Source organism: Cucurbita moschata, unplaced genomic scaffold, assembly GCF_002738365.1.
Source record: "Cucurbita moschata cultivar Rifu unplaced genomic scaffold, Cmos_1.0 Cmo_Scf00003, whole genome shotgun sequence".
In the NCBI taxonomy this organism is placed as follows: domain Eukaryota; kingdom Viridiplantae; phylum Streptophyta; class Magnoliopsida; order Cucurbitales; family Cucurbitaceae; genus Cucurbita; species Cucurbita moschata.
In genome coordinates this window covers 1151235-1165633 of record NW_019268519.1, presented here as the reverse complement: position 1 = coordinate 1165633, position 14399 = coordinate 1151235, and the positions used below count along the sequence as shown (strand labels likewise).

Sequence of the window (14399 nt, the reverse complement as noted above, 5' to 3'; positions counted from 1 at the left end):
TATAAAGTTGGAAAAAAATAATTAGTGGTGTTAATGTCATTATGTGAATAATTAGCAATCATTTACATAAAATAATAAACCATGAGGGGTTGACATTTTCTACTATACCCACCATTAGTTTTATACCCACCCTTAGTTTCATGCCGGCGTTGACTAACAAATCTAAAATGGTGGCTTGAATGAAAATATCTTTTTAATTTTTTGTGAGAATATAATTCAAAGAAAATATTGAATAAATGGTAGAAATGAGTTTCAACGATGCTACTTTAGTCGGTTTCATCGTCCAATTATTTTACCTATTTGTTATATATTACGCTATTTTAAATCAATAAGTGGTTTGTGACGACTAGGAGAATAACGGTGTCAACATAGGGCTACCCTTCCCCATGTTTCATTAGTCATATCTTATGTTTTAAGACTGCCTGTCACAATACTCGATACATTATTATGTACCTTCCTTATATATGTAAGTACGTTTCTAATAAGTGTTTTGATTAAGAACACTTATCAACTAATTAGGTTTTACATTTGTTCACGTAATTATATCAGTACACTGGTGAACTAAAAGAAAAGAATCCTATGGTACTTACGAACAAATCGTTTAATTTGTTTAACATACTTCTAAGAAATAGTCTGAAAAGAGTTGTGCTAGTGGTTTCCACAGTCTTAGGGCATGTTCATTACATAGACCATGCCTGATAGATCAGCCTGTTTAATTAGAATATTGAAATCTGATGAGTACTCCATTTGCCAATATAATCATTAGTAATCCTTAGTGCACTTGAATATGTATTTGAGAAGAACTAGAGATGACATGATTAAAAATGAGGCACTATCCAAACATAATCGTGTTCGTGTACAGTCCAATTCATCGTCAATGTAAACATAAGTCAGCAGTAATCTATATATACTTTTTATTTAAATACCAGAGATCCAAATCCTCGAACAAAAAAAATAGGAATAAATAAATGAATCGAAACCGAGATCGAATCTGTCTAGACCTATCCGCCTAGAAATATTAATCAAATGTCAAGAGGGCTATAAGGAGGACAAAAATGATCATAGTTAAGAGTGCTCAGAGCTGTACAAAATGGAAAACAAGCAAGCCAAGATGCTCAGGCTTTGAAGTTTGGAGTATACAAGATTTTTGTACATAAAATAATACCTCCCTCAAAAGAATGACAATAAGATTACCATTTTTCTCCAGCACAGGTGCAGATGCAAGAGCTGCTCTAGTGGAGGGAGAAGACTTGGGTTTTATTGGATCATCATTTATCCCACTGAAACCCGCCACCAAGAACAGAACAGAGACAACTTCAATTCAAATGGATGAGAAGCAATGACGCAATATGTAACTCCTACAATTTGTCTTGCTCGCCATCCTGTAGGTTTAAGACAAATTTCATTACCAAATAGTAGGTGCGCAATAAAAAGAGAATATAATCAGATTTTGAATTCCAGCACCAGCAAAGTCCAATAGCACGTATATAGGATACCTTTTAAAGTGCTTATATATGACTATAAACATTTTAGTTTCGGAAAGTTTTACTAAAAAAAATTGACAATCAAAAAGTGGGGTGAGAAATGTTAATAGATAAAAAGCACTAGTAAAGGAAGTATTTAAATAGTGTTTCACTTAGAACACTAAAAGGCAATCTTAACAGAAACTAAAAAAAATTAGGGCTATGCACCAAAGAATTCAGGTATTGCTGGGATATGGTGCTAAAAAAAGAACGAATTGGGGTTGGTGGTGTTTTCAAGGAGCTTTTTGCATATGGTTGTCGTTGATTCTTGAAGAATATAACTATTTTTTCTAACACAGAACTTGTTTGGCATCTAGTGTAGTGACATGACCTGGGCTTATTTGACATCAGCCGACCCCCACAGCCAGGAACATAGAAGAGGACTTCAAATGGATGAAAACAATGAACCAATATGAGGAAAACAAGTATACAGTAGTCTACAATTTGTCGTTCTCATCATCCTATGGTTTAAGACAAAATTCAATACCAAACAATGGGTAACATCTTTCCAGATTTTATCTTCCAGCACTGGCAAATTCCAGTAAGGCATGAAACTAAAGGAATTATTTTTTTAGAAAAACTGTCTGGGCCAGTTTGTGTACCTCAACTATTCTCACGGAACCACCATCTAACCCTACCTCTACTAGACTTAGTTGTCAAAGTAACTCTATAATGTTATGTCCTAGATAGGCGGCTACCATGAGTTGAACTTATTCACTTTAAACCTTTCAAGGTTGTTTTAAGAAAACTGTTACTGGTTGTTTTGAACTGTTTCTTGCAATAGGAACTAAAACAAACCTTCTAAGAGTTCTTGGGAGCAATTGAAAATCTTTAATCGGTGGGGGGTGGGGAGGGGTTTGATCGGCGAACTCAGCAACATAATAACACAGAAATCATTAGACTTGAATGAAAATCTTGGGATGTCGAGTATCACAATTGCACTTGTCTGTCTTGCCCATGATTGCTTTCCCATTTCAAACCTTTTACATTGCTTTGAATGTATTTCATTCTAGTATAATTGTTTAAGTTCCTTGTAATGTTGTTAACGTATAACTCAACGCCACTTTTAATGTCTACACCTACAAAAGACAATTTGTCTCATAATATATTAGAGGGGATATAACTAGTTGTCAAATTTTCCTACTTGAGTTGCATGCCATCAATGTTTATATTGACATCTACTTCCTAAATAATGTTTTCCAAAACTTTCTGTAACCCCATATTCTAAAACCATTTCCAGAGTTGCATGCCATCAATGTTTATATTGACATCTACTTCCTAAATAATGTTTTCCAAAACTTTCTGTAACCCCATATTCTAAAACCATTTTCCAGTGATGGGATAGAGACTATGAGATAGTGCCACTGACGATCCAAGTTTGAGTTGGCTGACTTACTTAAGAGCGAGAGCAAGTATCGCACAATCGTTTCATAAGTCCTAAAACGGGTGCAGGCGGCAATGGGACAACTCGAAACCGTCGGCTTAGAGCAGAGAGAGTGCCGAGAAGGTGATTTAAGGGAGGGGACACTCAGGTTCGAGTGAAGAATTGTCGGAGAACTCAAGGAAAAAACCCCATAGTCGTCAGCAACTGTTCAAGCTCGAATTCGTAACCTTTCCTTAGGTGTTCAAGTGTGTTGGTTGGGAGGTTTTTCGCCAAGGGAGGTCGAGGAACGAAGGGTTGCAAGCATCATCGGAGGTAAGGGTTTTCATGGTTTTTCATAAACTTTTGAAGCTCATATCTCCCTCAAATCTCGACCAAATCACGCGATTTCTGGCTTGTTGAACTTAGGGAGAAGAGGACTACATATTCACATAAGGGGTCGAGATCAATCGACGTCAAATGAGTAGATCTAAGGTGTAACCTAGGAAGAGCCTATACCGGGGAATGAACCCCCCAAAGGAGAATAAGACACTGAACGAATGAACTAAGATCAATAAAACTTAAACGAACTAGAACTACCAACAAACTGCTAAATAAGTACATTTTATATACTCATTCCTACTACTTTAAAATTTTAAGATGAGGCATGAAGGAGCGGTCGAGACGGAGGCACACACGAGCTAGGGGCTATGAAGTTTTGGGCTAGATCGGTATCTTGTATCCCTTTAATATGTTTCTCTTACGAACCCTTGATCTTTGTATTTCAAGATTTTTACTAATTTCCTATGCCAAGTTTTTTTTTTCTGTGTGTCGTTGTGGTTTGTTAGTCTGTAAGGTATTTTTGAACGATGTTGTATTAAAGCTAGATTTTTTTTTATGTGCATGCACGTTTAGAAGTTTTAAATTAAATGCGTATTTTCAAATCTTCCACGTCAATAGGTAACGGTCCCCAGCTTGGATCCCTTGAAAAGCAGGTTGTTACATAAAACAAGACTACCATTTCATGAGTTATAAAAGGACACAATCAGGTCACGAGTCCCAAAGACGTGCAATTGTGGCACCAAACACAACATATTAGTCAAACGTGAAAATGGGGAAGGAAAGCAAATGATAGGTTCTACTTACCGAACTGTCAACCATCTTGTCAAAGTCATCATCAAAGTCCTCATCTCCATCATCTGAAAAACCAGGAAGAAGATCAGTGGCACCAACTTCAAATGACAAAATGAAATCAACAGTAATAATGGACAAGCAATTATATAAATAGACTGTGTATACGCAATGCTCATTGCCAATAATTGCAGCAAATAATGTTTAAAACCATGGAAGTGACAAATGGTGGGCACTCCGTCAAATCACTTGTTTTCAAGCAAAAGAATCACATGTCTAGAGTGTCTTCCTTTTAGACAAAGAAGTGAGCAAAATTGTGTTCTGCCTCGTAAAAAGGTTCAGTAGGACTCAAAAAGATATATGCCAATTGCGAATACAGCCCACTTGACAACAACAATTTGTCAAAGATCATGTATTATAGAGTTATCATCAACAATTTTGAATTCACAGTCAATAACTTCAAAGGAACAGATCTTTGTTAAGAGATTGTCTAGACGTGTGTTTTATTTTTCAGAAAACATCAATTCAGAGCAGAGATATCAATAAATTATGGCACCGTACCTGGACCTTCATCGCTGTCTCCAAGATCCCCAAGAAGAAATACATCCAAGTCTTGATCACTTGATGAGATAAGAGCATTTTTCTTCTCTTGACCACTTGATGAGGAGGTTGAAGCAATTTTCTTCTCCTGATCACTTGATGAGGAGGCTGGAGCAACTTTCTTCTCCTCCTGAGATGTAGATGTTATTTCAGTTTTAACAGGTTCCATCTTTCCATCTTCAGCCTGCTTAGCTGATTTCAGTACGGCATCCTCCATGTACTTTTTCTCATAGCTGGACAAGTAAGAGAACAAAGACCAAGAAAAATTTGACATTTTGTTAATGAAATTCTTGAAGAAAATTAAGGACTGAAGATCAGGACACGAAAGAAGAGTTGATAAATTGGTAAACATGTTCTTTTATGATCAACTGAGTCATTACAGAATTCAGTGAAGGAAAGAAATCGGGAAAAATAAAAAATAAGTTGTCTAAGAAATATTTCATAGAAACACTCATGTAGAATGATTTTCAGCAGTTGTGTTCAGTAAAATATTACACAAAATTCGGATGATCATTTGGTATTTTCTTTATAAGAAATAATGTCTCAGCGCAAGCCATTCTCTGAGTTTGCTTCCTTGGCCCACTAGCAACAGGTAACTTATTAAATGCACTTTAGCCTTGTTAAAGTATTCGCCTTCTTTTTTAAATGCACTAGTCGCTTGGGATTTTGGGCCTCTATTGTCCAATCTAGAAAAAGAAGTAACTATTTGCACTCAAAATTCAAAGTTTTCGGTCTTCAATCCAATAACTTTTGTTCTTAAGGTCTTAACACACACACAGCTTTTTTTTGCGTTTCCCACTCTTAGTTATGCCTTATTACAGTTCACAAGCAATACAAATCTAGACGCTCTGATGATTTAGCAATCAAAATTCAAAGTTCAAAGCCAGAGTGAAGGCTCGAACGAGCCCCAAAACTTAAAACTTACGGTGCTATGTGCCTGTTCACCAACATAAAGTAAATCCTCCAGAATTTTCTCTCTTTCATAATTCGTGGACACAATTCATAACGTAACTTAGAAATTTCCTGCCACACATGAAATCAAAATGAAGGTTAAAAGCACATACATCGTAATAATGCATGTTTTCATGGAAGTACGGAAAATATAAATTCATTTCCTCAAGCCCATCTTCATGGCATGCACAATAGAATGCCAAAATACAATGAACTGAAAAAATCTACGTTCATCTTGAAGGTTGCCAAGTTTATTAATAATAGTACCTCGACAGTTGAAAGAACAAGACTTGCATGCTTCGCCTGCCACTCAGTTAGATCCTGACTAATATTTGAGACTGTGGGGACACTGGACATTTGTGAATCATCTACGCAAAGGGAAATGAACAAGTTTTAAAAATAAAATATTGGTGGGAGAGAAACAAATAAACATGTAATATTTATCACCGTTGAAAAGATGCTAACATCTCAAGAGATTTATTGGCTTTAAAGGTTAAGATTAAACAGTGCAAAGGGTTCTTTTATTAGGTGCATATAATTTCAGAAACAAGAGATTTTAATGGGTTTGGAGTTGCCAAGATCTGAGGGAAGGATATCAAATTTCTCTAGCTAAATTTCTTCAAGCCCAACCTCAAATGGTCATGTAAGTGGACAAATAGGAATTTAATTTGTTTCACACTTCAAAGCATATTGGCCTAAATAAGGCTCTAGACTTCACTAATGGACCGTTTTCCCGCTCTATTCAAATGGAATGGTCATTCCCTCGTTGTCCTCAAATAATTGCAATGGTACTGAGCTAAAGCTCCAAATTAAACCTGTTAAATACGCTTCAACTTATTACACTGCAGATATTCCAGAGCATGGCACCGGCATTTAATTCTGATATTGGGGAATGAATGATTGGGGATGGTTTCTGCCAATTAAGGTAGTTCTTCAAATTCAATGTCCCCCTCTATATTGAGATTCAACCTTCGCTAATTCGTCAGCTCAGTTAAGCTTAATAGTCCTCACTTTTAAAGCTTAAGTTCTTGATAATTCCGGTCTACATTTATTTTTTCTCCCCCTGTTTATCGCCATTCCGTCCCACCGTTCCTTAATCTTTCAAGCAACCAGCCAAAATGACAGAATTCAAGAAAATGAATCAATTACCTTCGAGTGGAAAATCTCGAAATGTACTCATAGTGATCCCTTTGACGAAGTCCCTCAGCTCTTCGTTTATTCCAAACCTCTGCAAATCCTCCTCCCGCGTCTCTTCATCATAAGCGTTCTCCTCGAGCGCGCCAGACGGCGGAGACCCTTCGACCAAGTGCTTGATAAGATCAGCTCGTTTAACAGCTTCCGCTTTAATTTGTTCAGCTCGCTTGGAGGCTTCGTTAGCAAATTCCTTGGAGCGTTTAGCAGTCTCGGAAACGATATCGGACAGTCTAGAGGATCCGATCGTGAGCTCTTGGGAACGCCTTGCAGCTTCCAGAGTCAGCTCCTGTGAGCGCTTCGCTGTTTCCTCAGCAAAACTTCGAGCTTTGTTCCAAAAATCCATGGCGGAACCTGAACGTTGAATCTCACTACGCGCGCTCTCTGCTTCTTAGTTTCCGTCGCGCGTCGACGGGATGTGAGAATAGAGGAGAAGATGGACAAAATCCGGTGAGGGAAGCCCGCACGTTTTCACGCTGGTCTGCATTCTCCTTGCTCCACGTGTGATCGACGAATGGGCAAATCCAGTATTTTTTAAGTTTAATTTTAAAAATATATATAAATTAAATCCAATATAATTATATATATATATATATATATATATATATATATATATATATATTAAATCTACATTTTTTAAAAAAAATATTTCTATAGTTGAAATAAATTAAATTCCGTCCCTAATAATTTTAAATTTTATAATTTACGTATATTCTATGATCTACCCTTCTAGAAATTTGTGATTAATGATTAACCATTAAATTTAGAGTTTGCAGCTGAACTACTGTACAGTGTTTTGACAGTGACAACTGTCCTATCAAATGGGTGGCACCAAAGAACGTTACACTGAGCTAAAACCATTCATGGTAGTTGATATTGAAAACTCTACTAAATAATAACACTCACATGTCATATGTCTCTCTGTAATTACCGAAACAAAGAAAAGGAAAATAAATTTATGTTTTATTTTGTCCGTGGAACATTCTAAATTTCTTTATTATAATAATTATTTGAAACGTACGTAAAAAAATGTGAAAAATAATATTATGAGTTAGATGATATTTTTAAAATAAGTTTATGGGTTTTTTTTTTTTTTTTTTTTTTTTGTAAAAAAAAAAAATTGTTCCTCGTTCTTATCCATTGGGAGCTTCACGAAGCTTCCACGACAATCCCCTTCTTCTTCGTCTTTCCATTCCCACAGTTTCCTTTCCAATTCGAAAACCATCATCTACGAACCGTATCATCTATCCATTCACAGTGCAGGACGCCAATTTTCATCCACGCGGCACCATAAAAGCCACCAACTCAACCAGCTCTCCTGTACACCACAATCTACCCAATTCATTCCCTTTGACCAAATTGAAAGTTTTCGATTTCAAGTGTCTTCGTCAATCTTTTCCCCTTTTCCAAATCTCGAATCCGTCTTATAAACCAGTGGGAAGAACAAAAGTAGCGAAATCCACATCTTAATTGGAAGTTTTTCCTTTTTTTCTCATTGATTTCTCACTTTTTTTGCTTGCATTTGGATCGAATGCGTACAAGTTGCCGCACAGCGACAGTTTTCAACCAGTTTTTCTATTGGTGGATAGAAATCCAGGATCCTCGCTGTTGGTTTTGAAGAAACAGTCAAATTTTCACTTTGTGGTCGAAGTTCTTGGCTATTCGAGGTTCGATTCTTCCTTTCTTTCCCTCTAGATTATATCTCTTTATGCGAGTTTCGTTTCTCATCGGATTGCGATTTTACTGTCAATGTTTCGTCTGATTCTGTTTCTTGGTGTAAACTACTCATTTCGCGACGCTGAGATTTCGTTTTTTTTGTGTTTCTTTTGCGTATTGCTTGATATATCTAAAGCTAATGTAGTGTGAATTGAATTGGAGCTGAGATTCAATTTCTATTGCTTTTTGAATTAGGGTTCTTGTGTTCTCTGGTTTCTGGAATCATGTTGGTTATGAATGTGATGAACTCGAAGAGACAAAGGCGTCCAAATGTTAGGCTTGGGGAAATTGGGGACATATCTGCAGCTTGGGCCTGTGGGTTTTCTCATAGCAATAGGGGAAAGTTAGTTCATAAGGAGTGGAAGAATGATTTGGACCAAACTATGGGTTATGAAGATCATAACCCCACTGTTTTTGGAGATTTGAATCCATTATCTCCCAAGCTCACAATCTCTCCACAAACTTCAACAGAGTTGCAGCACAATGAAGAGGACACCAATAACCCCAAATCTTCTGAATTGGTTTTGGAATGTCCCATGAAGTTTAGTGATGTGACTAGGAAGTGTAGAGATATGAAGCGTCGGGGGCGTAGCAACAACAGCTACGCCATTCTCGGTGGCAGTTGGAGCTCGAAACATAGCTCCGATGACTTCTCGATGGATGAGAAGGAATGTGAGGGGACAGGTAATTCTGCTAATGGTTTTGGTGACTCCTCTGATCATCAAACACCAACGACTAGCAAAGAGTACGGTATCGACCAACCATCGATGCATCGAGAGCTTAAGTCAAACAACAATGCGCAATTTACCGGTGAGAAAGCTCGGGCGCAAGAAAGAATGAGATTAGAAGATGAGAATACAAATGCTGTTAGTAGATGGTTAGAAGAGGTTGGATTTGGGAAGTATGCTGGTGTGTTCGAGATGCACGAGGTAGACGAGGAGGCTTTGCCGTTGCTGACCATTGAAGATCTCAAAGAGATCGGCGTATTGTCTGTCGGGTCTCGAAGGAAACTGTACAATGCAATCCAACAGTTAAGAGGAGGAGAGGAAGAAGGTGTTTGAAAGCTTAGAAAGCTAAATGTGCATAGAAAAAGATGTACATATACCTCCTAACATCTTTTGTGTTGATTACGTTACATGCGTGAATGCTAGAACTTCCTCTAGGCTGTAATATTGTCTTTTTTTTTTTTTTTTTTAATTTTTTCTTTTGGGCTTTTCTCAAGGTTTTTAAAATGCATTTACATTTACAGTGAGAGGTTTCCACACCATCGACCAGCGTGGGATCTCAGAGTTCTAACATGTTAAGTTAGTTTGAACATTTTAACCAGTTTGGGATATTCGTGAGTGTTTAGGTTAGTTTATACGTGCCTTGACTAATCCCACGAGATGAACAATTCAAATGGATGAATAATATAGCTATAAAGTTATGTAATTGAAAGGGTTCAAATTTAGGAATAATATAGTAAATATTTAGTTTCACAATATTAAATATAGTAGAAAGAAATTGTAAAAGTTCCACACAGAAGAAAGCGCAGCAGAGTCCCACATCGGAAGAGTGTGGAAGAAAGCGTAGCAGTGGAACTATAAAACAGAAGGAAGTAGTTCCTGTGCACCATACTTACCTGGACGGGGTCAATGGGCGATCAGGAAGGCCCATGTCTTAGGTTGGTGACCTCCATTGCACGTAGGAGGGGCGCCAGCCTAAGATCTGCCCAAGAGGCAGAGCCTACGTCATAATTTGTGGTGGTGGGGGCCTGCGTTCGCGCGGCCCCTGCCTAATTATTCTCGCGGCCCAAAAGGGTGTCTCTTCATTCATTTAATAAATTTTTCTAATTTCAAAAAATGAAATTTTAATTATTCAAATAAGAAGAAAAAAAAATTTGGTAATTGAAATTGAGATGCAAGGAAGATTTAAATAAATGAAAGAGACCCACATAATTATAAATGTAATAAAATGGAGAAGCGGAAAATGGATAAATATTTGGGTTAATATCTAAAACAGAAAAATATCTAAAATTATTATTCAAATTTGGATTAAATTCAATGCAAGCTGACCCGACGGCGACGTTTTGATTGCCGTCCAAATGACGCACCTGCCGTCCTTTCCACTCCTACATCTTCAATTCCCTATTAATTGTTCTTTTGACCTCCGGTTTAAATTTGTCTAATTTATTCCCCTTTTAAACTAAAATTACTAATATGTAAATTTATTATTTTGGGTTTGAGTTTAAGAGATGAATCTATATTTTACTTAAATAATTATAATAATTTTCAGGAAACAAAATATACCATTTAAACACATTTTTAAAATTTATAAAAGAAAACAACAAAACTTTTATTAATAATGGGTTATTATCATGTACTTTTACAAACCCACTTTTGGGCAAAATTACTTGAAGAAGGCTTGGCATAGTTTGAAAGACGTTGACCCATGAAATGTTGGAAAATACAAAATAATAATTAATTTTCTTCTAACAATAATAATAATATATTTATAGGAATATTGGGGTGGGCCCCAGAAATCACATGATAAGTGGGCCCAATTAGACTGAAATGTCAATGTCCCCATTCCAACCGACTGGGCCTGAGAGGGGGCTGAGCCCATAGTTGGTGGTGGCTTAGGACAGCGACGCCCATTACAACTCCACAACACAACCAATCCTCTCCCTTCCAAACCCATATCTTTTTCCCAATCTTCTTGATTGTGATATCTCCCACATTTTCCTTCTCTTTTTTTTTTTTTAATAAATAAATAAATATTACGTCACCGGCCTATGACCCGTAAGACAAAGCGCATGCACCCAACTACTCGAGCCATATTCTAGAAGACAGCGAATTTCTCGTCCTTGTACATTTCGTCATGACCTAGAGTTCTTGGTGCGCTTCCATGACTCGTGAAATTGAACTTAATCTCGTAGCATTGTTTTCAACTTCTTAATATAAATTGTTTTGGCCCGTTACATATCGCCATCAGTCTCATAATTTTAAAACACGAGATTTCCACACCTTTATAAGAAATAGAGATCTCATATTTGTAGTAATCCAAACTCACTGTTAGCAGATATTGTACACTTTAGCCCATTACCTATTGTTGTCCGACTTCCGATTTCAAAACGAGTCTTCTAAGAAGAGGTTTCCATAATCCTGTAAGAAATGCTTCATTTCTCGTTGCTCTCCCCAACCAATGTGGGATTTCACATGCGTAGCAACCCATATTGTTTACTTGAGACCATTACATATAATCGTCAGGCTCACAGTTTTAAAACGCATATTCTAGGGAGAGGTTTCCACACCCTTGTAGAAATGTTTCGTGAAATCTCACACCTGTACTAGCCCAAGCACACCACTAGCACATATTGTCTGCTTTAGCCCATGTGCTCATGATTTTAAAATATTTTTTTAGAGAGAGGTCTCCACACTCTCAAACAATATTTCGTTTCACTCTCCAACCGACCTTGGATCTCACAGTAACACTCAACTTTATAATAACATTTAAATATTCATAAAACCAAATAAAATAAAATAAAATATATTTTCTTTAACACAAAATTATAAAACAAATTCTTAGGAAGAGAGAGAATTAGGGTTAGAAATTTGTAGAGAGAGAAAAGAGAGCATAAACCTAATATTGGACCCCATCTCCATGTGAACAATTTCTATGTCATTTCCTTTCAATTCCCTCTTTCTTTTCTTTTCACACTACCTATTCCCGAACGCCAAAATACTATTTTAGTCTCTATATTTCTGAACTCGTAATATTTTAGCTTATTTATTTTTAAATACAAAATTATAAATAAATTTAGTTTACTTACTATTCATTATTTCAAAAAATAATTTAATTTTAGTCGTCGTAATTATTAATTTATGGAGTTGTGTTTAGAGTTAGTCTAATTGTAATTAATTAGTTAGAATGGAATGTAATGATGTTGGTGATTAGCATTTAATTAACTCAACGGATTATCCATGCAATTCTTAATTATATGGAACCATGTTTTAAAATTATCGCAATATTAGTTAATAATTAATATAAATTATGAATTTTGTAGAATTTTTATAGGGAAAATAATTTGGAAATCAGTTGGAGAATATAAATTATAGGCACACGTGGGGCAACGTCAGCAGTATATCCTGATGATAAAGACCTCCCAGAATGGATTTTTCTAATGTCACCGTCACCCACCAGGACAGCCCCACCCGGACGGTTGGATTTTACCCTCTCTTCCGATTTATGTTTTGGCTGTGAATCACAGCCCTGTTTTTTCACCTTCACTGTCCTAATTTTTTTTTTTTAATGTGAACCTAATTAAAAACTATCCACATATATAATTCATTACCAGTAATATATATCGGAAATAACGACACAATTTATATATATATATCGGAAATAACGACACAATTTATAAAATTCTCCTTGGTTGGAGAGAGAAACGAAACATTTCTTATAAGTACGTGGAAACTTCTCCCGTTTTAAAACTGCGAGGTTAACACCGATACATAACGGGCTAAAGTAGACCATATTTACTGATGGTAGATTTGGGTGGTTACTAATAGTATCATAGTCAAATATTGGAAGGTGTGTCAGCGAGGACGCTGGCCCCAATGGGATGGATTGTGAGATTGACTATGAAGGGGAACGAAACATTCTTTCCTCTCCCTAAAAGACAGCGTTTTAAAAATGCGAGGCTGATGATGATATATAAGAAGCCAAAGGGGACAAGATTTAAAATTACACAATTTCACAATCATACGATTGAAATGCTACATGAAAACATGAACCAGATGAAGGAACCTATCACTTCAAGAGCGTTTTCGATATCTAGAAGCTAGCTCTCTGCTCTTCGGTTGGACAGTAAACGTCGGAGAAATACATTTTTTAATTGGGTATAATAAAACAAATTAATTTATTTAAAATTATAAATTTAAAAAAAAAAAAAAAAAAAAACATAGGGCCATAAGGTTGAAGACATTTTGGTGTGAGGGAAGGAGGAATGAAAGACATATTTTCTGCGTGCAGGTGCAGTGGGCCCAGTGGGCCCCACTCCTCTTGCCCTCCATTGAATTTAATTTATAAAAATTTTATAACTTTAAATTGGTAAATAATGAATTTTAATTTAAGGTTAAAAAAATATATTCGAAGCAATTCTGAAATCAAATTAAAAAAAAATAAAATAATTCTATTTAAATTAAAATTAATACGACGTCGTAATAAAATATTTATTTAAAGCTTAAAAAAAAGGTCACTGTGAAGGCTAAATTTATCCAAGTGGAGAAATGATGAATGTGAAGTGTAGTTTAATAATTACATTTATTGTCCAAAATGAAGAGTGGATTCCATTATGGATCATTTTAAAAAATAAAATAAAATAACCAAAGCATCTAGCTAGGTTCCAATTACCTGTAGAGCACTAGGGTTTATGTCACCTCCAATCAAAATTAAACACATTTTTCTTATTATTTTATCTCATCGTCTTACACCAAACTTTATGTGCACTTTGTTGGTATATACAACCGGTATGAATTATTTTAAACATTTTTTAAACTAAATTTTATATTCTCGGTATCAATATTGGTTTATTCATGTATATTTTATTATTTGAGCATTATAATATATACAACGAAAAAAATTATTTAAATTATTTTATAAAAAATAAGAAATGAAATTATTTAAGAATATGGTGCGATTTGATGCAGAACACATGGAAAGTTATTATGGAGATTTAAGGATTTGTGAATCATATAATAAGAAGGATAAAATAATGATGAATTTGGTGGATAATTATAATTTTAGTAGTTAGGCTAAAAGGCATTTCACAGAATGGTGGGCGCATTAATTACATATATTTAACTTCCAGGGAGGAAGGTGACGGATCGTGGGTGCACTAATCACTTCATTAATTGGCTTCATTAAATTAATTATCCTAATCTAGG

The 14399-nt window shown here is 35.8% G+C and overlaps 2 protein-coding genes, 1 long non-coding RNA gene and 1 other non-coding gene across 4 annotated transcripts; 3 read left to right on the top strand and 1 right to left on the bottom strand.

The window, feature by feature from the left end:
- Window positions 1–953: 953 nt before the first annotated feature.
- On the bottom strand, window positions 954–7278 carry LOC111435105. Its single transcript, XM_023072443.1, has 6 exons — window positions 6715–7278; window positions 5833–5933; window positions 5540–5637; window positions 4576–4847; window positions 4030–4082; window positions 954–1382 (listed from the first exon to the last, which is right to left on the bottom strand). Exons 1-6 carry the CDS (start codon window positions 7100–7102, stop codon window positions 1359–1361), a joined length of 936 nt encoding a protein of 311 aa, XP_022928211.1. The 5' UTR covers window positions 7103–7278; the 3' UTR covers window positions 954–1358.
- On the top strand, window positions 2845–3813 carry LOC111435122. Its single transcript, XR_002709035.1, has 2 exons — window positions 2845–3219; window positions 3544–3813. It is a non-coding gene; the product is annotated as an uncharacterized LOC111435122 (long non-coding RNA).
- A 627-nt stretch (window positions 7279–7905) lies between the features above and the next one.
- Window positions 7906–9647, top strand: LOC111435114 (ankyrin repeat and SAM domain-containing protein 3-like). Its single transcript, XM_023072454.1, has 2 exons — window positions 7906–8423; window positions 8668–9647. The coding sequence occupies exon 2, from the start codon at window positions 8697–8699 to the stop codon at window positions 9531–9533; it is 837 nt and encodes a 278-aa protein (XP_022928222.1). The 5' UTR covers window positions 7906–8423; window positions 8668–8696; the 3' UTR covers window positions 9534–9647.
- Window positions 9648–10085: 438 nt separating this feature from the next.
- Window positions 10086–10246, top strand: LOC111441280. The gene has a single exon (XR_002710124.1). It is a non-coding gene; the product is annotated as a U1 spliceosomal RNA (small nuclear RNA).
- The last annotated feature ends 4153 nt before the right edge of the window (window positions 10247–14399 follow it).

Excerpts from the sequence above, each read along its gene's own strand:
- LOC111435105 (XM_023072443.1), bottom strand. The coding sequence starts at position 7,102 with ATGGATTTTTGGAACAAAGCTCGAAGTTTTGCTGAGGAAACAGCGAAG. Across the intron at positions 4,848-5,539 it reads GTGAACAGGCACATAGCACC|CTATGAGAAAAAGTACATGG; the intron begins GTAAGTTTTAAG and ends TTACTTGTCCAG. Across the intron at positions 4,083-4,575 it reads AGACAGCGATGAAGGTCCAG|ATGATGGAGATGAGGACTTT; the intron begins GTACGGTGCCAT and ends CTGGTTTTTCAG.
- LOC111435114 (XM_023072454.1), top strand. The coding sequence starts at position 8,697 with ATGTTGGTTATGAATGTGATGAACTCGAAGAGACAAAGGCGTCCAAAT.